Source organism: Clarias gariepinus, chromosome 2 (assembly GCF_024256425.1).
Source record: "Clarias gariepinus isolate MV-2021 ecotype Netherlands chromosome 2, CGAR_prim_01v2, whole genome shotgun sequence".
Lineage (NCBI taxonomy): Eukaryota > Metazoa > Chordata > Actinopteri > Siluriformes > Clariidae > Clarias > Clarias gariepinus.
The window spans coordinates 1,033,050-1,061,026 of record NC_071101.1 but is presented as its reverse complement, the minus strand read 5'-3'; the positions used below and the strand labels follow the sequence as shown (position 1 = coordinate 1,061,026).

Genomic DNA, 27,977 nt, shown 5'->3' with positions numbered 1-27,977 from the left:
AACTATTACATTCTCACATTTTTCATACAGTAGGATGAATGTTTTAACCTCTATCACAATGTGTCAAAAGGATGCATAGTAAACAATTTTTAACCATGTAAAACCTTTTATAAAAATGGTAAACAAAAATCTCAAGCTTAACATTAGAAACTTTTCCAAAATCTGCATTTCCATTTCATTAACTTTTTTAAACCTGTATTAAAACATTAAAAATAGTAATTTCACTTTTTTAAAACAGCACTAGATCTCATGTTAAGTAAAATTTTCTACTACATTCTAAATTTTCTAAAACCAGTTTTGAACATCAAGAATCACAAAGCAATCTTTTGTACACATTAATTGTAACTTCATACCCTTAATACATTTGATCGTAAACAGTACTACAAATTTTATTTTGAACGTTTTAAACATTCTTAAGTATCACAAACAATTTATTATCAGCAAAGTACGTATCAAGGGCCTGAAAGTCCATCTCTTGCCCTGGTTTTATTACACTCCACTCAAAATCAACTTTAATTGTGTATGCATGAAAGTGTGAATCATACGACACTGGTATTAAAAACTTGCCGCACAGAAACCATACAGTGTTGACATTTAAAATGTATTTAATTTGGAAAAATAGAGGAATTTCCTCTGCGTGGACATAGTCAACTATGAATACATCTTTTACAGCATACTTCACACTGTCAACGGTCACATTTGAAACACGCTCAATGTTGAAATTTTCATTTCCATGTATATTTATAAGAATTTTCTGTAGGTCTAACGGGAGCGATGACAACGGAGTCTCTATACTCCTACCTACTACCATCTCAAACTTATCAAGGATATTGGGCGGGGAAAATTCCCAGCATTGTTTCATCTGGTGCCTCTCACTTAAGGTTTTGGCAATGTTAATGAAATTTCTACAGCTGCTAGCAACAGTCTTAAAATACTGATGCTTTGCCTCGAAACGCATGCACCAAAGTAAACGCAAAGGTCCAAACATTGACGTTAGTCTCGAGTAGTGCATCAAAAAATGACACTTGGGTGTTACAACATCACCAAAAACTTCACTTAGCTGTGTCAGAAACTCAGTAACAAGTGTATCTAACATTGCTAGGTTTTCCCTTTTCACTCTTGGGGCAATTACAATGTCAACAATGTCACGACATAACAGGAAAACATTCCACTGTTTACTATTGGGAGGAATACGGTGTGCCATTAAAAATGGCAAAATCCTAAACAAAAACCACTTTTGTGAAGCAGACCCAGCAATTCCAGATTTGTGTAAAGTTCGCTCTGACAACTGGACTGGTGTGTTTTTCTTGTCATTTTGACCAATAGAGAATTGCTTAAGTTCATCATTTAACTCTTGAATAGTAATATGTTTTTCTTTGTGAGCCCAGCTCAGAACTAGCTTTATTATAAGAGGAATGACTCCCTCTAATAAGTCATGCATTATATCTGGCGGAAATGCTTGCGTCACGTCAAAATAGTTCAGGTCATTAAATGGTGAAGGATAGTTTACACCATACATTTTTTGATCCTCAATGTTTTCAATGCACATTAGATGGTACTGATGTACCTCCGGGGTTCTTAAAACAAAATCACCCTCTTTGAACTTCTCTTTTATTTCTGTGTGGGTTGCCATGCAATAGCGACAAACTCTAGCAGAGTTAAACGACATAGTAAAACCAGCCAACATATGTGCTGAAAGATTGTCTGCTGAAAATGTTGCTAGTGCAGCGCGAATAGTCTGCTTAATCCCACCTACAGTTACCACAAACCCTTCACTTTCAAGTTTTTTAAGATCATCTAACATTGGTTTTAAAATCATTGCTAAACCACAGCTTTTTACAAATGTTTGTCGTACCAATAAAGCCAGATGAATGTGTCTCAGTTTTGAGCGATGTTTAAGGTTGCCTACCGTATAATAAAAAGCGCAAAGCTTGTGCTTGGTTTTTTTTGCACCTAAAGGGTTGACGACCTCAAATTCATCTTCATAAAAATGAAGATGTAAGGCATGCGGATTAACTTTAAAGAAGGGATGTTCCTTGAAACAAGTACCGTCTGTGTAATCACTTAAATAATCTGGATTCCTGTCTAGATAGTTGTTCGTCTGAATTTCATCAAATATGTCCTCATGTGAGCAATAGTTACTTAAAACGTCCGTGATGGGTACATATGAATATGTGCCTATTTTGTGTCCCCCTGACGACCTCAAAATTTGATGTACTGGTTCAACCAGCCTAAGCTTAGATTTACAATGTTCTTTCAGCATGTGTGGAGAGCTAACGATTTTGGAAGCTTCTTCAAAAAAATCTCTTGACCGTACCATTTCTCTTATTTCAGGACATTCTAAAATGTTGAACCCATTTTTTTGAATATGGTAAGTAATAAACGAGTCGTAATTCTCTTTAAAATAACAAAATAAAAAATTTATGTCATTCACTATTTCCTGCTGGACAGTCTGTGGAATGTGATTTTTTTCTCTACATTTTAGAACAAAACTGAAGAGATTTTCTTTAAAATTTGTCAAAAGCTCATTCCTACTAGGTGGATGCATTTCGTCTGCCCTAGGCTGTAGCTCATTAGTATTTTCCAGATTATTATGACAGTCCACGTTTTCAAAATCATCGTCATTGTCCATGTTTTGAGTAGCATCCATATCATCACGAGGTGGAACAAGCTTCCTATGCTTTCGATAGACATGACGCCTAAAAGACTCATATATTGTAAAAGATGACTTGCAGTTATTCAGTCCACAGGTCATGCTGAAATTGGGTTCATGGTTGTGAACCAGACCAACATGTTGAACTAGTTTCATTAAGGTGAAGGTTTTTCTTCTACACCTTGTGCATCGATATGGTTGTGGCATTTTTAGAACAGGATATTAAGTACTCGGGTGACAGTTATTGGAAGGGGCTTCCCACCCACCTCAGTAATCTTTGCTATGGCATGCTGCAGGAAGGTCAGTGTATTCTTCATGTAGGGTGGATAAGCCAAGTTGAAAACATAGTAAGCACTGAAGGCTGCAAGTATCCCTTCTTCAACTCCTATTCCCCTGCACACCTCCACACCATCTGCTTTGACAAGGACTTGAACCCTCTTGGAGAAAACCATTTTCCAGTCAGTTTCTAGCAACTGTATGGTTGGGTATGGATTATCAGCATCACACTGTAAGGAGAAAAGAAAATGTTAAACATCCATTAGTAAAACAATTCAACAACTGTCACAACTACATAACCAGACCTGTATCAGATTATTACAAAGTGAGAGTTTAACAAATAGTTCCATACCTCTCCCAATGTGATTAAGCTCTCAGCTTTCTCTTTAAAGATGTGGGGCAGCAGAATTAGTGCTGCACGAAAGTCAGAATCTATTGTAAAAATAAAAAGTAATTTTCAAAAATTTTATATTAGAAATGGAATGTTTTCTCATTCATTTATTAAAATTTTAAAATAATTAGGCTCAGTAAGGTTCATAAAGCTGATCAGAGTGGGCAATAAACAAAATTTGGACTATTGTCTCCACTGCTATACACTTGCATGTTACAGTGCGGTGTCTTAAATTAAATCTGATAATCATATAAAGCCATCAAGCCTTTTCAGAAAATCTGGACTGAACAGGTTCTTATTGATTAATTTATGATTGCTTTATGAACTTTCAAAGCAACAAAGTTGTAGTTAAATGGAAAAGAAAGCTCTCAGATTTAAAATATCTTTACTTGTGTTTTGAAAATGAATAACAGTAAGAGGGTTTTGAACAATGTGATCAATTAATGATTTTTTTGTGAACTAACACTTTAAAGCAACCGCAGCCTAATAATCTATAGCAATCACACCTAAATGTTTTTTTACATTTAATTTGTTCCATTTATTTTTTTATTTATTCTATTCTATTTATCCAATTAATTTTTCTGTTGTTTGTTTTGTCTTATAGCTTGTAATTACATATTTAATTCTTTTATTATTTTCTACTTTAGGTTTGAAAATGTTTTACTCTACATTAGACTAGTATTTTTTATAGACACTTTTTTTTAAAAGTAGAAGTTCACTTCTAAAACTAAAATTCACAGATGATGTACTCGCCCCCTTGTCATCCAGGATGTTCATGTCTTTCTTCAGTCTTAGAAAAATTATGTTTTTTAGGAAAAACAAAAATAAATAAGCAAACCTTCTTTCTAGGCTGGAATCATTTAGAGTCCTTTGAATCTGCATTTAAACTGCATTTTAGAAGTTTAAACAAGCAGGCACCATAGAAATCCACTATATGAAGAGAAATCCTAAAATGTTTTCATAAAAAACTATTTCTTTATGACTGAAGAAAGAAAAACAAGAACATCTTGGATGACAAAGGGGGTGAGTACGTTATCTGTAAATTTTTGTTCTGGAAGTTAACTTCTACTTTAATTTACCTTATTTCCTGCAAAAATAACTATATTGTGATGCATTATTATCATAAAATACAATTACTTATACGTGATACAAGATGTTGGTCATATCACCCACTGCTAGATGACAGTTTCTCATGGAGATACTGTATAAACACTAAGCACAAATTTTCAACAAATATATTTGCTGAGCACCTATAATTTTAATTAATGAAACTACCAGCTCTAAAATAAATAAATATTATATATATATATATATATATATATATATATATATATATATATATATATATATATATATATATATATATATATATATAAGCTCAAACATCACAAAATGTTTTGTCAATACCTGGTAGATCTTCAGCAAGCATCTCTTCTCTTGCTTCTTTGTAGATTTTGGCCAATGGAGCATTTCTTTGAAGCTCAACCACTTTTGGCACAATACTGGTAAAGCCTTCCTTGAAGCGCTGGCTTAAACTGACAGGTGATGAATGCATCCGGTCAACTTCATCACACAACTGAAAATTGACAAAAAGAGAAATACAATTATTCACATTAACTAGAAATACTTGAAGGTGTGTTTAATAAGGAAGACATGCAAAAAGCTCAGAGCAGGGGGGACCCCAGGACTGGAATTGAGAACCAGTGGTCTAGAAAATTACAATGTTTTTACAAAAGAGTTAAAAATGTAAATCATCATTTTAGCATACTGTTTGTTTATATCACCATTCAACATTTATTTTAAGCTGAGAGAACTGATTTAAAATCTGTGACATCACTGACCCCTGAGGGCGTTTTTAAGAAAGGATATTTCTTAAGTGTATCCTCCACAGTCATTCCATCTCTTATTTCCCTTCTTCTCCACGCGAAAGTTCGCTGCATTCGGTCTTTGACCACCAAGGTGTCTGGTCGCATCTTGCTGTACTGGATATGCAGGACATTCACATGACCCTCAATAGAGGATGCATCCTCACCAATGACAGCAATTGCCTAGTGGATCAAATGTAGAAGTCCATAATAATAATACTAATAATAATCAAGGTTAAACCTCAAAAATACATGACGTCATTCACTGTTTTCTTAGCTTATATATTTTTTTGTGATTACAAAGATATTTAATTTAAGGCTGCAGAATGAAATCCTTAAAAAAAAAATTCATGCAAATGTGTTGAAATTTGGTGCACTGCATTTAACCCATCCAAGTGCGGGCAGCGCACACACACAGCAGCGAGAAGTAAACACACACTGGAGCAGTGGGCAGCCATTGCTCCAGCACCCAGGGAGCAATTGGGTGTTCGGTGCCTTGCTCAAGTGCACCTCAGTCATGGTATTGAAGGTGGAAAGAGGCTTTAATACCATGACCTCAATACCATGAAATTATTAAAATTTAATAATATAATAATTTAGTCTATGAACAAATAGTGATGAAAGCCAAAATATTAAATGTAATAAATGTTTATTGACGTAATAATTTTTATTGTTGGGTGAACAAATCCCTCCAAAAAAGAAAAAAAAAAAAAAAAAAAACTTGGCATCTTCATCTCAAGTGAAATGGTAATGGTAATCACTCCCCTCTACATAATGGTGGATTACTCAGTAAATATACATCAATGACATTTAATATTTTGGCTTTCTTCATTAATGGATTTTTTTCACCAGATTTTTTTTAAAATCAAAGTCTAAAATTTTAGCCAGTGACCTCTGGTTGAGTTGATTAATAAATCTATTCAAGTCATCTGGTGAAAATTCCTGTATTTTTTTCTAGTTTTTCATATCACAGTATATACTGTTTAAAACTGCAGAAAAACAAAACACTGTAATGTTAGTTTTTCATGCAGACCTAAAAGATACTGACAAAATTGCAAAGATTTAGGTGAGGACCATAGCAACATTTTGTCAGTGCACAAGAAAAATTAATTCTAAACAGTAGTTTAACCCATTCAGTGATTTACTGTTTAGTAACTGAAAATTATGATTTGGAAATTGTGCAGCCCTAATTCAATTACTCTTCAACTGTCATTTTTTAATTTGAATATTGACTAAAAACTGTTTGAGCTACAGGAATCCACTTACCTCTGACTCAGATCTGTGACAGGCTGCTGGTGATTGTTCAGAGAGTCTACATTTTTTGTGCCCAAACTTCTTACTCCTCCTTACCTCATCATCATGAACCAGAGGTGCACGCTCAGTTTTAAATTTGCGTTTGAGGGACTGGTGCCAAGTGTGCTAACACAAGAGGGAAAATATAGTATAGTTCAGGGAAACCAGCCGAGAGATTTTGAGCCAATGTCATTTTTGTAAACACAAACAGAACCACCAATTTCTGCCAATTAAAACTGCTAAGATGTAAACAATATCTAAGACCATATCATTCATGGAACAATGACCTCATGTAACTCAATGCAAATGTCTGCCATTCCTTGTAACTTACATAGCCATTCCCTTCAAGATCCTTCAAGAAAGGATATTTCACAATAAGTGCTTTTGCCACCTGCACATATTCTGCATTGGTTGGATACCTGAAATAATGAAGTAAACCTAATTGGCCCTTTAGAAATTCCTATTTAAAAAAAAAAATCTATAAGTTTTATTACTTTTAAGTAACAAATACTAAAAGGTCAATAAAAAAATGTCAACAAAGCACTGCTTTATAGATATGTATTAAAAGTATTTATATTGCTTTACCAGTTGCTGACTTACATTGCGTGTTCCATCATGGCTTCATGAAGAACTCTAATGATTCTGTGTCTATCCTTAGAGGACTTCTGGCATGGTTCTTTGTCATCAAGCTTGGCCTGAAGTTCTCTAGGAAAGAGTGGAATGGCAAATCCAGCAGGCAGTCTTCCACCAGTTGCATTTCTGCAACGGGAAGGGGGTTAGTAGTTAAGAACTCGCATTGTAATACTGATGATTAGCCAGTATGCTGAACATTTCTACTCAGACATTTATATATAGTTACTCATGTACCAATGAAGATAAGTAATTGTATGTGATTATCATGCATATCTCTTCAGTAATGCCAGTCCTGTGATTAGTCTTAAATCTCATTCACGGAACGGCATTTACTACACAGAGCAGTTCACGATACATATTATCAGGCGAGACATCTTTAATAATGCACGCAATATTGCATAGCTTGTTAGTGAACAACGGCTCTGTGTAGTAAATGCCGCTTTGTGAATGGGATTTACAACTAATCACAGAACCGGCATTACTTACGAGATGCACAAGATAATCGCGTCTGATTATTTGCACAGCCCTACCTACATTTAATAGTTCAATTCACAATTATTTGTATAGCGCATTTCACAATACATATCGTTTTAAAGCAGCTTTACAGAGAATGCAGGTCAACATTTCAATTTAGAGCAATCTGTTACTGAGTAAATAGTTGTCAAATAAATTACTGGACATAACTGTTGAAGGAGAAGTTCACTACCAGAACAAAAATGTACAGATTATCTACTCACCCTTTTGTCATCCAAGATGTTCATGTTTTTCTTTTTTCAATTGTATAGAAATGATGTTTCTTGAGGAAAACATTTCAGAAATTATCTCCATATAGTGGACTTTAATAGTTGGAAGTCTGAACTTCCCAAATGCAGTTTCAATGCAGCTCCAAAGGGCTCTAAATGATCCCAGCTGAGGAAGAAGGGTGTTATCTAGCAAAACGATCAGTCATTTTTTAAACAAATTGACAATTTATATACTTTTTAACCTCAAATGCTGGTTGTGTCTTGTCTCTGCAATAAGCATGTGTTGTCTGTGTAATCCGGGTTAATACAGTTAGGTATGTCGAAAAACTTCCCTCTCATTTTCAACTTCAAATTCATCCTACATCGCTGTTTTTTTTGCAAAGGGCATTCGATCATCTTTTCATGTTCAGTTTGTAAACATTGGTTAGGTTCTTCTACAGCAATGTAGGGTGACTTTGGAGTTGGGAGTTTTTTGACATACTTTAGCTGTCTTAAAGTAGACAAAATTAGTGTTTAAAAGTACATAAAAAGTATATAAATTGACTTATCGTTTCGCTAGATAAGATCCTTCTTCCTCGGCTGAAAATATTTAGAGCCATTTGAAGCTGCATTTAAACTGCATTTTGGAGTTCAAACTATAAGACCACTATAAAGAGATCATTCCTGAAATGGTTTCCTAAGAAACAGAATTTCTTATCGACTGAACGAAGACATCTTGGGTGACAATGATGATAAACAGATTTTTACAGGTGTAATTTTTTTTTTAGAATTTAAAAATCACAGTATATTAAATAATATAACAAATCTACATTTTGAATGTTATGCACAGCATGTTAACTGAGTTTCTTTGCATCTGTTAGTTGGACCATGTTTTCTAAGATATCGGCATCAAGCATAAAACAATCTATATCAGTCAACCACTAAGCATACTGTAGGACAAATATAATACACAATACATAATGTTATACTTACATTTCTGTAGTCAAAGTTTGTTGATAGGATTCTAGTGGGACTGGTTCTAGTGTTATCGTAACCACCTCCTTCAGCTTGTGTACAAATTTGTTAAACTTGTTGCTGGCCTGTTTTTTAAAGGAGCCTTGAAATAAATATGAGATCATGGTCTCTGTGAGGCCACACTCTATTGTTTTCCCATTCACTTTTTCTAAAAGAAAGAAAAGGGGGGGGGGGGGGGGAATAATGATCATTGTCAGCTTGAGGTTAACAGCAACAATAAAATCAATGTATTTTTCAATTAACATTTAATCCACAATAAATGAAAAATTCATAATAACTCTGTACGTACACACCAGGGGTCCTCAACTCCGGCCCGCAAGATCTATTTCCCTGCAAAAAGTTCAGCTCCAGTCCTAATCAGACACACCTGAACAAGTTAATTAAGGTCTTTAGGATCACTAGAAAGTTACAGGCAGGTGAGCTTGATCAAGGTTGGTGCTAAACTCTGCAGGAAAATGCATCTCGCCAGCCAAAGTTGAGAACCTCTGGCATAGCGTTACACTCTCAGAAAAAGGTACAAACCTGTCATTTGGGTAGTACCCTAAGGTACAAAAGCTAAAAGGTACCAATATGTACACTTAACGTACTAACAGAGAAATGCATTTTTTTTCCTGAGAGTGACTGATTAGAAGCAAAATCATTTAAATTAGCAGCTCATAGAACTTATTTAACGAGTTTACCAGTTTTGATAAATGACGGTAATGTTAAACACATTTCACTTGTCCTTGGAAGGGCTCAATGCCGACGTAACGTGACGCCTCGATAACTTCCCTCACGCGTCAGGTAACGTTAAGCCTAGCTACAGACGCAATGTCAAGTGAACTTAAATCAACGGATTTTCACAGTTCTTAAAGCAAAACCTACCTCTGAATTTCTTTGCTTCATCTTCAGTGACGTTTATTCCAGCTTCTTTCAATTTTTGAAGAAGATCCTCCGTCGCCAGCATCAGCAGTGAGTCAGCCATGATGTCGAATAACCGTCGTGCACAATCTCAACTTCTTCACGCGCATAAAACCACGCGGACGTTCCCATTGGACGACAAAGATTTAAAGAAAGAGTGGCTGCGAAAAATGCGTACTTGAACTTTGAGGCAAAGTAGTTCACCATGTAATGTTAAATAAACGTTAAATACATTGTGATTTTGCTAAGAAAGATTAGTACATGTATTTGTTTAACTCTAAAAGCAAAATTTAAAACTGCTTTTATATCAGTTTAAAATTACAATTAAAATACAGCCTCCTTTAATGCATGTGCTTAATGTTTAAAAGGTATTATCTTGATGATCTGCATAATCAAAATGTCATGTGCTTGTGTACTGTTCAGAACTACTCAGTAAAGATGTGGGCTCATAAATATATTTGGTTATTTTATGCATCTCTTCCAAATAACCAACACCTCATGAAAATGATTATCTTCTCTGTTTAATTTGCTTGGGGTGACTGTTTTATACACTTTGGCCTACTCCTTTTGTCACACAAGTGATTGTACCTTTGTTTGGGGATTAAATGGTCCAATAATGGACCGTCTGACAGTTGGAAACATATTTGTACCCTTTTCAACCCTAAATGGTACATATGAGTACCCTAAGGTGCGACTATGACCCATTGAGGGTACAACTTCACAATTTGTACCCTAAGTGTCACAAACGCACCCCAACTGTACCCTTTTTTCTGACAGTGTACTGTATCCTAATAAAACAACCAAGTTCCTTGAATACATACTACATCTGCTTTTATAATTAAATCAATAAAATGCTTGAACTCCTGACTATTTGCTATCAGAGATCTTGCATTCCACTGAATTATTATTGTCATCTTCTATGTATTATCCACATGTCTCTTGGCTTGATCTTATCTGAAGTTCATCTCTAACTTCTTCCCAAGTCAAACCTTTCATTTCCAGATGACGTATTGCTGCTATAACAACTAACTGAGTCTTTTGTGTTTTTTGATTCAATCCCAGCTGTACTATTCATCGCTCCAGCACTAAATGTCAGTATTTTTTTCTTTTCAACCAACAGATGTTCTTTTTGAGCTTCCTTGTTTCCTTCAACTAAAACCCCTGACTGGTCTCTCTGATCTTTAGTTTGCCCTTTAACCATGTTAGCTTCTTCTCCACCCTCCTTTTCTGAATCTCCATTTCCATTTTCTGTACTTCACACCCTCTGAATGCTGCACTATGTGCCCCTCCACAATTGCAACACTTTGGTTGTACTCCATCCTCACACTTTCCATATTCATGCTTTCCTCCACAACGAGCACATCTACACTGTTCCCTACATCTTGTAGCAACGTGCCCAAACCATTGACAATTAAAACATCTCACTGGTCTTGGTATATATTCTCTTACAATGTAACTTATTACCCCAACCATTACTCTTTTTGGAATTTCTTCCCCTTGAAATTCTATTACTACTGCTTCAGTGTCTTTTTTGGTTCCATCTGTAACTGATTTTAGCCTTAGTGCATTTATTAACTATCCTCCTTTTAAGTTACCTTTGTGCTGACAACTTTAATTCCTCCTATTTCCTTCAGTTTAAGTGCTTTATTTGCTTGCTCTTCCTTATTACATCCAACAAGCAAATTTCCATCAGAGAGGACTTTAGCGAAAACAATATTTCCGATATCCCGATTTATGATCTTAGTTAGTTTAATTGGATTCATTTTGCTTACCCCAAACTGATCACCAAACCTTAGGATGCATTTTATACTATCTCTACTCTTTTCATCAGACTCCTCTACATCGCTCCTTTTCTTGCGTTTTTCTCCCTTCTAACTTCATTCCAGCAATTTCCTGATGATCTTTCACTCTCCACTTCACTTGCTCCATCCATACTCCCTTCGCTATCTCCCCACTCACGCCTCTCTGTTCCATTTACGGAGCAGTTGTGTCTGGCCGCCGTTCCTTTCCGATTTCTCGCTGTGGCTTCCGCCATTTCATGTTCCACCTCAGTCTCCATCCTCAACCCAAAATAAAGGTCAGTTTTCCCCGTTGTTGGAGTTGGATTTAACCACTACATTCACAGCTACTGTTTTGGTACAGGTGACCAGGCAACTGACGGGAGCCGCAGAGGGACACGTGACAGAAAAAGCGTTTTTATTAAATGCGTAAAATGTGTAAATTTTTTTCTAGGCGCTGTTGAGCATGGCTTCTCCAAGTTGAATACTTTACAGTATGTTTTATACTGAAATACAAGTTTTTTTTTTTTTTACAAAGTTAATTCTAAGTAATACATTTTTATATAATTACTGACTTATTTTAATTATATACATATAAGTCCATTCAGGGGTGTTTCTAGGATTTTCAGTTAAGGGGGGCTCAGCCCCCATGGATGTTTAACACATGTTTGTCTTGTTCAGAATCAGTACTCAAATGAGTCTTTTTGATCACACACACACTGTTTATATCAACCTTTTTCTATGTACAGGTACAATCAGAAAAATGTAACCAGAAAACAGCATATAACTTTAAACTTACATTGATTATCAATATAAACAGCTGGACAATGGAATAAACTGTGTGGAGGCCAATAATATCAAACATTTATCTGTTCATTCTTTGACTATAATGCTGCTTTTTGTTGGAAACTAGCAGACATAAAAATGTGAAAAATAGTTTCTGATGCAGTGACTTCAATCAATTTTGGATATCACAGTGTTAATGTTCCTGAGAGGCTGCGCTTTCAGAGAACTGAACTGTAGAACTGAACAGAGAACTGGAGATGGAAGGGTTTTATAAGTCACATGGTTGTAGGTCTCCAAATGAGCAGCAGGTACGAATAGAACCTCTTTAGTTTCATGTGACTTAAAAAACCTTCTATCTACAGTTAAATATAAATATTAAAACTTTGATCATCCTGTTATTTAGTTTAATTTAGTGTTTTAGCTACATAAATAAGACAAGGGGTTGAATAGAGAACCTACTAACACTTCACAGCTACTAGGCTATTTATTTAAATTCATTAATATAGACAAACATTGTTTTAATGTAATTAAACTAGGCATCTTTTTAATATGAGTAGAAACAAAAAAATTCTTTTATTTGTTTCTATTCATTAAAAAATAACTTTTTCCAAATCAAAGTGACAAAAACCCTACTCTAAGGCTAATAAATGTATTTTACGATTTGGAACATTATTAAATACAGTGCACTGAATGCTGTCTGTCACTGTTTTTAATCATTCATGTGTATAACTCTATGGTAGTTAATGCCGTATGCACTGTGTAATGTTTTATATAGACAGTCAGGTTTTCCAATTAAAACAGCAACAGCATGATTGTTGTATAAAGTAGACTATAGGTTTATAGAGTGTGTATTAAGGGCTTCATGTTCACTAGAGGAAACAGCTGGTGTGATGAGGGTGAACACAGTGAAGATGTAACTGATTAATCCTTCATGACATTTAGTAAACTTTATTTATGAGAAAGGACTGCAATGATGCAGATAGAACAATTTATCGAAAAACACACACCAGATGGGCGATCAGCAGTGTGTGTGAAGTTTATGGAGAATTTTAAGAGGTCTGAGTACAAATGTTAGGGCAGCTAAAGACTCCTTAAAAATAGCCTAGCGATGCCCATGAGTCCATTAAATATAATGCACTAAATAATTTGGCTTAAAATGGAATTTGGGTTTTTTTGGAATTTGTCCCTAAAAAATGGACTCAAGGTTCAAAAGATATACTCTTCATGGTACCACAACCATCGCAAGGCAAAGTACAATTTGGTAACTGTATTGCTTCAAGTGATAACCAGTAACCAGTAAGTATTCACACAAGCACTTGCAATACTAATTCTTGAATAAAAATGGTATAGGGCCATGCCCCTAATGCACTCGTCATCTATAACACTTTACCCTGTATACAAGGTCGTGGAAGGCTACGAGCCTATTATCCCAAGAGGCTTAGGGCACGAGGCGTTGTACACTCTGGACAGCCTGTCAATCCATCCCGAAGGCACACACATACACACATGCTCATTCACACACTACAGGCAATTTGGGAACAACGATTATCCTATTCTGCATGTCTCTGGACTGTGGGAGGAAACCAGTACCCAGAGGAAACCCACCAAGAACGGGCAGAAAATACAAATTCCATGCACACAGAGCCATGGCCGGAATGGAACCCGGACATGTGAGTAATAATTCAATTCAATTCATTTTTATTTGTATAGCGCTTTTAGCAATTTTCATTGCGGCAAAGCAGCTTTACACAGTCAAAAGAATTATTTAGGTTTGTATGAAATGTGAATTTGTATGAATCAAAATGGTCAGTTTGTCCCTGGTGAGCAAGCCGAGGGCGACAGTGGCAAGGAAAAACTCCCTGAGATGGTAATAGGAAGAAACCTTGAGAGGAAACAGACTCAACAGGGAACCCATCCTCATTTGGGTGAAACAGAAAGCAGTAAATGATCTGCATTATTACAGTGTGTAGGGTGGGAGGCAGTTCAGCTATAATAGCTGATGTTAATTGATGTTAATATGGAGTCCAGGTAGTTATTGAAGACCCAGGTAGACTTGTAAGAAGTTCCAGTCATGAACTATCGAACTGTCAAGTCCCCAGAGAAACAGTTGCCAACACCAGTCAAGGCCAGAACCATTTTCTAGATAGAGAGAATCATTCCCAGACACCAGACGCATCCCAGAGAGACACACGGGGCATCCATGTGACGAGATCTTCAGCCAGAAGCGGGGCACCAGGATGGGTCAGACAGGTCCGGAGGGCAGAGGGAGTCTGGATCACTGGCAGCTCAGGAACGACATGTGTAGCTCGACAGAGAGAGAGAGAGAAAGAGTGAAAGGGGGGACAAGAGGAGAGAGGAAAAAGAAAGAGGGGGGGAAGAGAAGAAGAGGAGAGATGGCAGTTAGGTATGGTCACAGTCACACAATGTATAATGTGAATGTATATTAACTGTAGAGTGCAAGCAGAGACTCCGGCAGAACTAACTATGACAGCATAACTAAAAGGGAGAGCCAGAAGGAAACACAAACATGAGGGCTTCCTGACATGTAAAGCAAACAATCACCTCACCGTCAGCAAACCTGAGTGATCAATGAGAGTGAGGAAGACAGCATCCAAACATACCAGTTCACCATAATACTCTACGTCCATGAGTCCCCCAGATCTGCTCCTTTACCTATGGCAAATCTATTTATAAAAATGCTTGGCTAAATAAATAGGTTTTTAGCCTGGACTTAAACACTGAGACTGTGTCTGAGTCCCGAACACTATTTGGAAGACTATTCCATAACTTTGGGGCTTTGTAAGAAAAAGCTCTGCCCCCAGCTGTATTTTTCATAATACGCGGTACTGACAAGCAGCCTGCATCCTTTGATCGAAGTAGGCGTGGCGGATCGTAAGACACTAGCAGTTCGCTCAGGTACTGCGGGGCGAGACCATTTAATGCTTTATATGTCAAGAGTAGTATTTTAAAATCAATGCGAAATTTCACAGGGAGCCAATGGAGTGAAGATAAGATAGGGGTGATGTGCTCATATCTTCTGGTTCTGGTGAGGACTCTCGCTGCTGCATTCTGGACTAGCTGAAGCTTATTTATGCATCTAGCTGAACAACCAGACAGTAAGGCATTACAATAGTCCAACCTAGAGGTGATAAAAGCATGAACTAGTTTTTCTGCGTCGTTTAGCGACAATAAATTTCTTATTCTGGCAATATTTCTGAGGTGAAAGAATGCTATCCTGGTAATATTATCTACATGTGCTTCAAATGAAAGGCTGGAATCAATAATCACACCAAGGTCTTTCACTGTTGCATTTGATGGAACAGAAAGGCCATCTAAAGTTACGGTGTGATCTAAAATTTTACTCCTAGCTGTATGCGGTCCATGACTAGAACTTCTGTCTTATCCGGATTTAGCAGAAGGAAGTTAATTAGCATCCAATTTCTTATGTCCTGCACACATTGCTCAATTTTAGTAAGCTGTTTTTTCTCATCAGGTTTTGCTGAGACATATAACTGTGTATCGTCAGCATAACAATGAAAACTAATACCATGCTTACGGATTATGTTGCCCAGAGGAAGCATGTAAAGGGAAAAAAGCAGTGGACCTAAAACTGAACCCTGCGGAACGCCAAACTCCACTAGAGAACATGCAGAATAATCACCATTTAAGTCTACATACTGATAACGATGGGTCAGATAGGATCTGAGCCAGGAGAGGGCTGTACCCTTAATTCCCACTACATTTTCTAATCTGTGAAGAAGAATAGCGTGATCAACAGTGTCAAAAGCTGCACTGAGGTCAAGTAATACAAGCATAGTTACACAACCCTGATCAGAGGCCAATAGAATGTCATTTACTACTTTAACGAGCGCTGTCTCTGTACTGTGATGAGGCCTAAATCCTGACTGATACAGTTCATGTATGCCATTTCTATGTATATATGAGCATAGCTGCTCCGCTACTATCTTTTCCAGGATCTTAGAGATAAAGGGGAGGTTTGATATTGGTCTGTAACTGGACAGCTGACAGGGGTCGAGGTCAGGTTTCTTAATTATTGGTTTGATAACTGCTAATTTAAAAGATTTTGGAACATATCCAATGCTGAGTGAAGAATTAATTATTCTCAACAGGGGTTCTATTATTGCTGGTACTATCTGTTTAAGAAAATGTGTCGGTACAGGATCTAATATACAGGTTGATGAATTTGAAGAAGAGATGAGTGAAATTAGTTCATTCTCTTCAAGGGGAGTAAAGTATTCTAGGTTCTGGTCTGACATGGCTAGATTAACATCTGCATCAATTACATTGTTCGGTTTCAAAACCTCAATTTTATGCCTAATATTTACAATTTTATTATTAAAAAAGTTCATGAAGTCCTCACTATTGCATGATGTTGTTGTGGAGATTTCTGCAGTGGTCTTATTTGTGGTTAATTTGGCTACAGCATTAAATAAGAATCTAGGATTATTTTTGTTATTTTCTATAAGAGTGGAGAGATATGTTGATCTAGCTACACTAAGAGCTTTTCTATAGTTCAGGATGCTCTCCTTCCATGCTATTCGAAATACTAGTAATTTAGTTTGACGCCATTTACGTTCTAATTTCCGAGCGGTCTGTTTTAAAGTGCGCGTGTGATCGTTATACCAGGGAGCAAGTTTTTTATCTCTAATAATTTTTCTTTTGACTGGAGCTACATTATCTAGGGTATAGCGAAATGTCGACTCTAAATATTCAGTCGCCTGATCGAGTTCTGTGGGGTCAGACGGTGATCTAATCGAAGTTGGGAACTCTGGGAGATTACTGATAAAACTCTGTTTGGTAGTTGATGTGAATGTACGTTTCATATGGTAGCGCGGCGCTGTGTGTACATTATTATTGTGACACACTTGAATTGAGACAAGATAGTGATCTGAGATAACTTCAGATAGTGGTATTGTGAATAAATTTCTTATACTTAATCCAAATAATATTATTAAATCTAAAGTGTGACCTGCTTTATGAGTGGGTCCTACTACACACTGATTTACTCCTACCAAGTCCAGTATAGACATAAATGCAGTTCTCAGAGGGTCTTCTGGGTTTTCAAAATGAATATTAAAATCTCCAGCAATTAACACTTTGTCTACAGAAACGACTAGGTTTGAGAGGAAATCTGCAAATTCACTAAGAAATTCCGAGTACGGCCCTGGAGGTCTGTAAATGACAATTAGCGGGATCGACTGAGCTGACTTAATATAGTTAAATACACTTATGTTACTATAAAGAATTTCAAATGAATTAAATTTGTGTCCGTGTTTTTGTACAATAGTCAAATTATCATTGTGAATAACTGCGACGCCTCCTCCTCTACCAGTTAACCGAGGCTGGTGTATGTAGCTGTATCCAGGAGGACTAGCTTCATTTAGAGCTACATACTCGTCCTGTTTAATCCAGGTTTCTGTTAAACAGAGTATATCAAATTCCTGATCTGTGATAATTTCGTTAACTATAACTGCTTTAGATGCGAGAGATCTAATATTTAACAGTCCTAGCTTCAGATCAGAGGTGCCGGCTGCGCATTCAGTCTGATCCAAGTTTGTGGTCTTTATGCTAATTAAATTACTAAAACAGACTTTCTGAGTCTTTCTAAATTTGATTTTAGCTCGGGGAACAGACACAGTCTCAATAAAGTGAACCCTGAGTGACGACTCTATGCAGCTAGCAGACGGTTGGTTTAGCCTGTCTGTCTGCTCCCTGGCCTGGGCTCTGGATTGTCACCGATTAACTAGGCCTCTTCTAAGACTATGAGCTATACTACAAGAAATGAGAGCAGCACCTTCCCGAGTGGGATGGACACCGTCCCGCCCTAACAGGCCAGCTTTGCCCTCAAAGGTCTTCCAATTATCAATAAAGCCCACGTTGTTTTCGGAGCACCACCTGGACATCCAGCGGTTCAGCGACCATAACCTGCTGTAAGTTATGTCACCACGTCTCATTGGGATGGGACCAGAGCATACTACTCCATCGGACATCGCCTTCGCTAATTTAAACACCTCTATAAAGTTACTCTTACTAATCTCTGACTGACGAAGGCGTATATCGTTAGCTCCAGCATGTACTACTATCTTGGAGAACCTGTGCTGTCCTAGAGCCCTAAGATTACCTGCTATGTCCGGTGCTCTGGCTCCCGGGATACACCTAACCACTGCCGCTGGTGCCCCTAAAGGTCTAGCTAATTTCACGTGCCTCATTATAGAGTCTCCTATAACCAGAGCTCTTTCAGGTTTCTCAGCGGGTGCATCACTGAGGAGAGCAAACCTGTTGGACACGTGAAGCGCAGAAGAGGTGTGCTCCGGTGGGCTAGCCTTAGCGTTAGCTTTGGCTGAACGAGTATGCCGCCGAGTCGTCACCCACTCGCCCCGCTGTGAGGGCTCTAATGCCGGAGTCGGGGGCTGGTTATCTCCGCCTGCGGCACCCAGACTGTCCGCTACAGGAATAACACTGCTCTTACACTCTCTAACCCTCTCTAAAGTCTGGATGCGCTCCTCTAACGCTGATATCTTCTCCGTCAGAGTGCTCACTAACACACACCTATCACAAATAAAATTACCGCTAACGACGGAGGAAGAATGTCTAAACATCCTGCACTCTACACACTGAACAAGCTGAATATTGGACATGATAACGTACCTGAGTCGGAGTTGTAGTTGTTTGGAGCTGAATTCCGTTTGCTGTTTTTAGAAAAAGAAACTCGCGCGTTCTCCAAAAAGCGCAGAAAAAGGCGAAGCCAAATAGTGTGAGATATAAAAACTAGTTGCTATTAATATTATTATTGTATAAATGAAAAAAAAGTATGTAATTTAAACGCTAACACAAACGCAAACTTTCGCGGCAACGATACGAAAACAGGAAGCTACGTCAGCAACAGGAACCAATAATAACCACTTCGCCACCATTTTTGTTATAATTACTGACTTGTTTTAATTATATACTTATACTTTACTTATATACTTTTAGGGTAGTGGGTTTGAATCTCATCTCCAGTCTATTTGCATTGAATTTACAAGTATCCCCTTAAAAAATAACCCTAAAGTTAAAAAAGATGTACCTTGTATGGTACTACAACCATCACAAGGTAAAGTACTGTACAGATTGGTGCCCGTATTGCTTTGAGTGGTAACCAATAACATTTATTGTAACATATTTGAAAGGTACAAGTAAAAAAAAAAAAATGGTTAGCACTGTTGCCTTGCACATCCAGGTTCCAGGTTCCTGCTGTTCTCATTAAATTAATTGAGATCCTTAATTGAGATTTAATATTGAAAACAATATTAAAAGAAATATATCTGGGCCTCCGAGTTGCGGAGTGGTAAAGTGCTCGCCCTATCATCCGGAGATCGAACCCCAGGTGATGCTGTAACCTCTTACAGCTGGAGGCCTAGAGAGAGCTGATTGGCCGAGCACTCACACAGGGGAGGGATGAGAGGTGCTTAGTGCTCCCACATTATTGACGGCTCTACAGCCAATCAGGGGCGTCTGTAAGCTCGCGCAAGCAGAGGGCGCGGATAGTGCTGACCTCCGAGTGTGTTACGCCGCCCCCAACGGTTTCAGCACATTATTACAGTAATTAAGGGAGTGCATATCTACACCTTTAACACCATCCCTATTTCCTTGCAGTTTTACTTAAAACCCCTCCTGGGGCCACAGTGATGGATGAAAACTTTTACTGTCCACCTGGATTTCCACTGGGGCAACAGTGAAGCCAATAGGTCTAAACACACCACTGATGGAGTACGGTATCCCATGGAGGTACAGTCATGATTCCCTTTAGCACACTGACAATCATAACAAATATGATTATCTGATAAATTGATTTTTTTTTCAAGTAGGAGGTTTTGAAAGTGTGCAATGTAGGTTTCTGGTGTCTTGCACACCATTTAAGATGAACACACAATAGATAAACATTGTAGTGGTACACTTATCCTACAGAGATCCTTCTTCTATCACATCCACCTCACTTAGTATAATCTTTAATAATGAGCTAGGTCGAATTCTAAAGCCTTTAGGAAGAAGTCTAAAATGCTGATGTAGTTCTGACAGTTGACCAGTAGAGGTCACACGCCTATGGTAATGATGACACCTAATTCTCCTGAGTTGGGATCCGCAGGCTTCTGGGTGCCAAAACTTTCCAGCATATTTTTAAATCGAAAAATGATTGTGTGTGTGTGTGTTGTGTTTTTTTTTAATAAAGTTAATCATTTTGTAACTTTGTACACTAACAAATTGGTAAAAATAAACAAATATACAGGACAGCATTAAGACACTACAGACTACTTTCCAAAGCTCCTTAAAGTGGACTTAAACCTGGGATGCTTCTACGAGCGACTTACACACGCGCGCGCCCCTACAGTATGAGCCAACCAGGAATCACTGTCAGAGCTGTACTCTTCAATATCATCATGTATCTTTAGTCCAGATGTAAAAACTAAATTCTTTATTTTGTTTGTTCATAAAGATGGCCAACAGTTTCACCCAAAGAAATACTGTACGGTTTCTTTTAAAGTCACAAACATGATCATTAAAATTTTCTGCAGGTCCTTTTGTTAAGAGGCCATTTGGAAAAAATAGGTCCTTTCCCATTGCCAGTATCTCTTGTACTGTTGCGCTCCCAAAAGTACTGAGATACAGTACTGCCCAATGGGTAGTGTTTTTTTTCCTTGGAATGTTTTTTTCTTTGCCATTTTTTCACGTCCCATGTCCTGTTTTTTTTTTTTTATCCTAAGATATCTATTTAAAAAAAAAAACTGTATGTAAAAAAATGGTGTTCAGGTAATGCATCCAAAAAAGGTACTATTCTGAATTGCACAGGTCCTGGTACTCTGTGTCCTTATAAAAACATGCAGGATTGTCATCTTTCTTCTTGCCCGAGAATGTTCTTGACCAGAGATTTGTTAATTTACAGGTTTATTTTTTTTTCTTCCAATATATTGCTGGAGACCCTTAAGAATGGTATTGGGAAGTGGTTTAAACTCCCAGGTTTAGCATATACATTAAAGCACAGTGAAATTCCTTTTTTGCATATTCCAAAGTAACTGGGGTCAGAGCGCCGGGTCAGCCATGATACAGCGCACCTGGAGCAGACAGGGTTAAGGGCCTCGCTCAAGGGCCCAAGAGTGGCAACCTGGTGGAGCTGAGGATCGAACCGCCGATCTTCTGATCAGTAACTCAGAGCTTTAGCCCTCTGAGCAACCTGGTAACACACTCGGGTGATACTGCTGTTTAAACTGAAATGAACTTTTAAAAAAAAAAAAAAAAAAAAAGATTTTGGTGATGTAACTGGTGATCAAAGAATAATAGGTGAAAAAAGGTAATTGGTGTGGTAACTTAAAAAGGTACTGGTGATAAAAAAGGGTACTATGGTGTGTAAAGATACTGAAAAAGGTACTAGTGATTAAAAACGAAACACTGGCCTAGCTCCACGCCTTTCTGCACGCCTTTTCCTCCAGTACCAACAGCTCAGTAGTAAATAATCAACAGAATCAGATAATTCAAAATAATAGCAGTGTGGAGTTCAATTACAGAGGTAAATTATTCCGTGGAAAACAGGCGTCAAATAAGTTCCCCTTATTTAAGGGTAAATGCAGAAAAGGTTGTCCTGTGCATTTCCCTCTGAACATCAGAGTAAGAATAACAAAATTGGCAAAGACTCAGACAATGATCAGTTCCAGCAGGTCAAAGAACACCTAAAGTCACCTGGGAGTGCTGTTACTATTAGAAGACGGCTATGTGAAGCCAAGCTATCAGCAAGAAGTCCCCGCAAAGTCCCATTGTTGGAAAGACATGTGCTGAAGAGGTTACAGTCGGCCAAAGAACACATTGACTGGCCTAAAGAATTAATTAGCATAAAGACCACAAACTTGGATCAGACTGAATGCGCAGCCGGCGCCTCTGATCTGAAGCTAGGACTGTTAAATATTAGATCTCTCGCATCTAAAGTAGTTATAGTTAATGAAATTATCACAGATCAGGAGTTTGATATACTCTGTTTAACAGAAACCTGGATTAAACAGGACGAGTATGTAGCTCTAAATGAAGCTAGTCCTCCTGGATACAGCTACATACACCAGCCTCGGTTAACTGGTAGAGGTGGAGGCGTCGCAGTTATTCACAATGATAATTTGACTATTGTACAAAAACACGGACACAAATTTAATTCATTTGAAATTCTTTATAGTAACATAAGTGTATTTAACTATATTAAGTCAGCTCAGTCGATCCCGCTAATTGTCATTTACAGACCTCCAGGGCCGTACTCGCAATTTCTTAGTGAATTTGCAGATTTCCTCTCAAACCTAGTCGTTTCTGTAGACAAAATGTTAATTGCTGGAGATTTTAATATTCATTTTGAAAACCCAGAAGACCCTCTGAGAACATCATTTATGTCTATACTGGACTCAGTAGGAGTAAATCAGTGTGTAGTAGGACCCACTCATAAAGCAGGTCACACTTTAGATTTAATAATATTATTTGGATTAAGTATAAGAAATTTATTCACAATACCACTATCTGAAGTTATCTCAGATCACTATCTTGTCTCAATTCAAGTGTGTCACAATAATAATGTACACACAGCGCCGCGCTACCGTATAAAACGTACATTCACATCAACTACCAAACAGAGTTCCCTTTCAAAGGCTACACTCGATGCTGCGTGAAAACGCTATGGGAACATCTTGTCATGTTGCCGGTTGTGAAGCATGTGTGTACCAAACACGCCAAATTTTTTGGCTTTTATAACCTCGGTCAGGTGACGTCATCTGATAGGACGCACCTGCAGGTTATAAATAGGAGTGAACCGGAAACATTCCTCAGATTCTTGTCTTCACCTTGTCTAGTTGTGAGCGTGTTGTGTCTAACCAACAAAAATAAGTGTTTAACTCACCGATAATGGCAGAGTTTAAACGAGATGTCCCTCCGTGTGTATAATCCATATCGGAGGGCGATCTCTACACTTTACTGCTTCGATTAAGTGCTACGCGCGCGCCTCGCATTCCTTGGGAATCTTCGAGCCGCCGCGCATTCCTGGGGCTTAAACTCGTGCATCCGGCAGAGCAGTGAGAGACGGATTTAAAACTCCTTTCTTTCGCGTTCTCATCGGATCGGGAAATCCCTCTGTCCGCTCGCAAGCGCGCGCCGCGCTTCTTGTGAATGGGCAAGGATAAACATCCTCTCCTGCTTCCGCGGAGATGGTAATAGGCTCTAAGCACTTAAAAATAATAAAAAAAAAAAAACATAGACGGCAGGTTCTGTCGGGTGGCCGGGGGCGGAGCCTCAACGACGCTCTCTTCCCTTTTCTTAGCAATCTCCATATAAGTTAACCCTTTCATGGAGTAAGCTGTATTCATCCCGTGTTTTCCTGCCATCAACTTATTTATTTATTTAAATATAATTGAGGTAGAAACGCGGAGTTATATGATGACACCCAGATAGAAGAGACGCTTCCAGGCTATCTCTCTTCTGGGACATCATCCTTCCTGAAAAGCTATTATTTCCTTTCAAGTTGTGTAGACTTTTTATCTTCCCTGGAGGGAAAAGCTCTTCAGGCAGCAGGTCAGGTTGACGCATTGCACACCATGGCGGTTTTGCACGCCTACCAGGCTGACCTGCTGAGAGACTTGAGTACTGGCGGGGCTCTGCAAGGTAAGGCGTATTGGATTTACGCCGGGCCACAGACTTGTCTCTTCGTGCAACAAAGCAGACGGCTCGTGCTATCGGCCGTTTTATGGCTGCTATGGTCTCTGCGGAGAGGCACTTGTGGTTGAATCTCAGGGGCATTAAGGAGAAGGATCGTGTATTCCTCCTCGATGCCCCATCTCGCCTCCCGGCCTACTTGGCGATGTCGTTAACTCGGTCGCCACTAGGTTCATGAGGCGAAGTTTGTATAACAAGCCTTCGGGAAATTCCTTCCCCGCCTTGCTCAAGAGTCGGGACTGTCGGCCACCCAGTCTCGACCGGGTCCGCCTCAAAAGAGGTCAGACTATATTGTCTTCACAAAAAAGCCCTGAGGTTCATGTGCCCAGGACCGTGGGGGGTGGCCCCCCAATGGGGATAGGCACGCAGAATTCCTTTTAAAGAATAAAGTGTTTTCCCTGGCACCCCCAGGAGGTTGGTGTTCTTGCTCCGCCACCACTGGTGTTTCGGGCAACTCCAGTCTCCAATAAAATGTTAGTTCTTCGGGTTTTTCCTGCCGTGTTTCAGGATGCCGAACATCTAACATCCCTCCCCCCCGTTTAACCAAGCCGCTGAGCTTTGCCCCTTTCTGAGAAACTGGCAGCGTGGAAGCTACTGCCAAGTATATCTCCTTGGGCACTAAGCACTGTACAGAGAAACTACAGGATTCAGTTCTCACATCACCCTCCGCGTTTCAATGGCGTGGTTTCCACTTCCATGAAACCGGAAAGTGCAAGAGGAACGGGGGGCTGCGTCTAATTTTTTAGATTTTGCGGGCTTTACCGCTATCTAAAATAAATCAATGGAAATATTGCCACAACACAGGAGGTTCCTGAGGTTCGCTTTCGGGGGCGAAGCTTACCAGTATCGGGTCCTTCCGTTTGGTCTAGCTTTTTCACCCGCACATACACAAAATACATGGATGTATTTCTGGCTCTAACGACTCCAGAGCATCCGTATTGAATTACATGACTGGCCGGCCCAGTCTCAGTAGCTAGCGCTTCGACATCAGCATGTCGTTCTAGCTAATCTTTGTTTCCTAGGATTGAGATCCAATGCCATGAAAGCATGCTCTTTCCTGTTTAGAGGACAACATTTTTGGGTGTCACATGGAATTTGAGCGTAAGCGGGCACAGCTGTCTCCCGCTCGTGTCGAATCCATTCTCAACACCATCAAGGAAATCAAGCTAGACCAGAAAGTGACCATCACTTTCAGAGATCTTAGCTCTCATGGCAGCTGTATCCACGGTGACACCTTTGGACCTTCTGCACATGAGAGCATTTCAGTTGTGGCTAAGAACCAGGGGATTTTACTCTAGGGCCAATCCCCAATAAGGGCTACGCGCCAGGTGCTTCGTACCCTTCCTATGTGGTTCAGACCCCGGTTTCTGACTCTGGGTCCCACTCTAAGTTCGTCTTGTCGTCGCAGATGCTAACGACAGACGCTTCCCTCATGGGCTGGGGTGCGGTCTTAAATGACCGTCCAGCCCAAGGGAGCTGGAGAGGCCATCTTTTTGCGCGGCACTTAATTGCCTCAAAATCATGGCTCTATTTCAGGCCCTAAAGCACTTCCTCCAGCAGTTGAGACTACCATGTCCTAGTGCGGGTGGACAACACTATGGCAGTCTCGTATATTAATCGCCAGGGCGGACTGTGCTCGCGCCGCTAAATAGCTAGCGCACCAGATTCCTGTCCCTCAGGGCGATTTACATTCTTGGAAAATCTCATGTAGCGTAGGTGGACCTCTTTGGCTCGCAAGATCACAAATGTCCCCTTTACTACTCTCTGACTCTAAGTCAAGCTGGTCGTCCAGCCAGCGTAATTAAGACTATTCTAAGTGGTGTTACCTCTCTAAGAGGATCGGACAACTATTGCCCTCTCCTATGAGGCGCGTGGGCTCACTTCGCCTCTAGGAATCAGGGCTCATTCAACCAGGGGAATCGCCTCATCAATTGCATTAGCAAGAGGTATTCCCTTGCAGCAAGTATGTGACACGGAGGGTTGGTCCTCTCCACACACATTTGCCAACATGCATCCTATTGTTTTTAAGCCTTCTGTCCTCCGCCTTTACAGCTTCGGAGCAGGAGAGACATCACTTACTGTGTCCAGTACGTGCTCTTCAGATTTACATCCACCGCAGCTTTTACATGTTTGAAGCCGCAAGCTGCGTGAGAGATGCTATTGCCCTCTCCTATGAGGCGCGTGGGTTCACTTCGCCTCTAGGAATCAGGGTTCATTCAACCACGGGAATCGCCTCATCAATTGCACTAGCAAGAGGTATTCCTTTGCAGCAAGTCTGTGATGCGGAGAGTTGGTCCTCTCCGCACACATTTGCCAATATGCATCCTATTGTTTTAAAGCCTTCTGTCCTCCGCCTTTACAGCTTCGGAGCAGGAGAGACTTCACTTACTGTGTCCAGTACGTGCTCTTCAGATTTACGTCCACCGCATTAGCCAGTGGCGTAAGTCAGAGCAGTTTTTACATGTTTTGAAGCCGCAAGCTACGTGAGAGATGCTATTGCCCTCTCCTATGAGGCGCGTGGGTTCACTTCGCCTCTAGGAATCAGGGTTCATTCAACCAGGGGAATCGCCTCATTAATTGCACTAGCAAGAGGTATTCCTTTGCAGCAAGTCTGTAATGCGGAGAGTTGGTCCTCTCCGCACACATTTGCCAATATGCATCCTATTGTTTTGAAGCCTTCTGTCCTCCGCCTTTACAGCTTCGGAGCAGGAGAGACTTCACTTACTGTGTCCAGTACGTGCTCTTCAGATTTACGTCCACCGCATTAGCCAGTGGCGTAAGTCAGAGCAGTTTTTACATGTTTTGAAGCCGCAAGCTACGTAAGAGATGCTATTGCCCTCTCCTATGAGGCGCGTGGGTTCACTTCGCCTCTAGGAATCAGGGTTCATTCAACCAGGGGAATCGCCTCATTAATTGCACTAGCAAGAGGCATTCCTTTGCAGCAAGTCTGTAATGCGGAGGGTTGGTTCCTTTCCGCACACATTTGCAGTACGTGCTCTTCAGATTTATGTCCACCGCATTAGCCAGTGGCATAAGTCAGAGCAGCTTTTACATGTTTTGAAGCCGCAAGCGGCGTGAGAGATGCTATTGCCCTCTCCTATGAGGCGCGTGGGCTCACTTCGCCTCTAGGAATCAGGGTTCATTCAACCAGGGGAATCGCCTCATCAATTGCACTAGCAAGAGGTATTCCCTTGCAGCAAGACTTCACTTACTTTGTCCAGTACGTGCTCTTTAGATTTACGTCCACCGCATCAGCTAGTGGCGTAAGTCAAAGCAGCTTTTACATGGCCTGGGGCCGCAACGGGGGGTGGCCCCCACTACACTGGGCTTATTGCCCTCTCCTATGAGGCGCGTGGGCTCACTTCGCCTCTAGGAATCAGGGCTCATTCAACCAGGGGGATCACCTCATCTATTGCACTAGCAAGAGGTATTCCCCTGCAGCAAGTGTGTGACACGGAGGGTTGTCCTCTCCGCACACATTAATTACATTTATAGTTTGGATGTTCATGCTACTCCGGGCTCACGGGTCCTCGAGTCAGCTACCCAGACATAGTTCTGAGACCTTCTCGGCCTTGTGCGCACACGCTACACAACCTTGGAGTCCAGACACTCGCAGTGCGGCGGCGTTGGCACTCTCGTTCCCATAGCGTTTTCACGCAGCATCGAGTGTAGCCTTTGAAAGGGAACGTCTCGGGTTACTTTGCTGTAACCCTGTTCCCTGAAAAGGCGGGAACGAGATGCTGCGTCCCAATGCCGCACTGCCTATGTGACCGGACGTCCGTTCAGACAAATCAATCTGAGGAATGTTTCCGGTTCACTCCTATTTATAACCTGCAGGTGCGTCCTATCAGATGACGTCACCTGACCGAGGTTATAAAAGCCAAAAAATTTGGCGTGTTTGGTACACACATGCTT

General features: G+C 39.7%; 1 protein-coding gene across 1 annotated transcript; it reads right to left on the bottom strand.

The window, feature by feature from the left end:
- Positions 1-1,616: 1,616 nt before the first annotated feature.
- LOC128509780 (uncharacterized) lies at positions 1,617-9,832 on the bottom strand. The gene is made up of 9 exons (XM_053481619.1): positions 9,733-9,832; positions 8,827-9,016; positions 7,079-7,237; positions 6,810-6,897; positions 6,452-6,604; positions 5,162-5,368; positions 4,728-4,896; positions 3,282-3,361; positions 1,617-3,159 (listed from the first exon to the last, which is right to left on the bottom strand). Exons 1-9 carry the CDS (start codon positions 9,830-9,832, stop codon positions 2,863-2,865), a joined length of 1,443 nt encoding a protein of 480 aa, XP_053337594.1. The 3' UTR covers positions 1,617-2,862.
- Between the last annotated feature and the right edge of the window lie 18,145 nt (positions 9,833-27,977).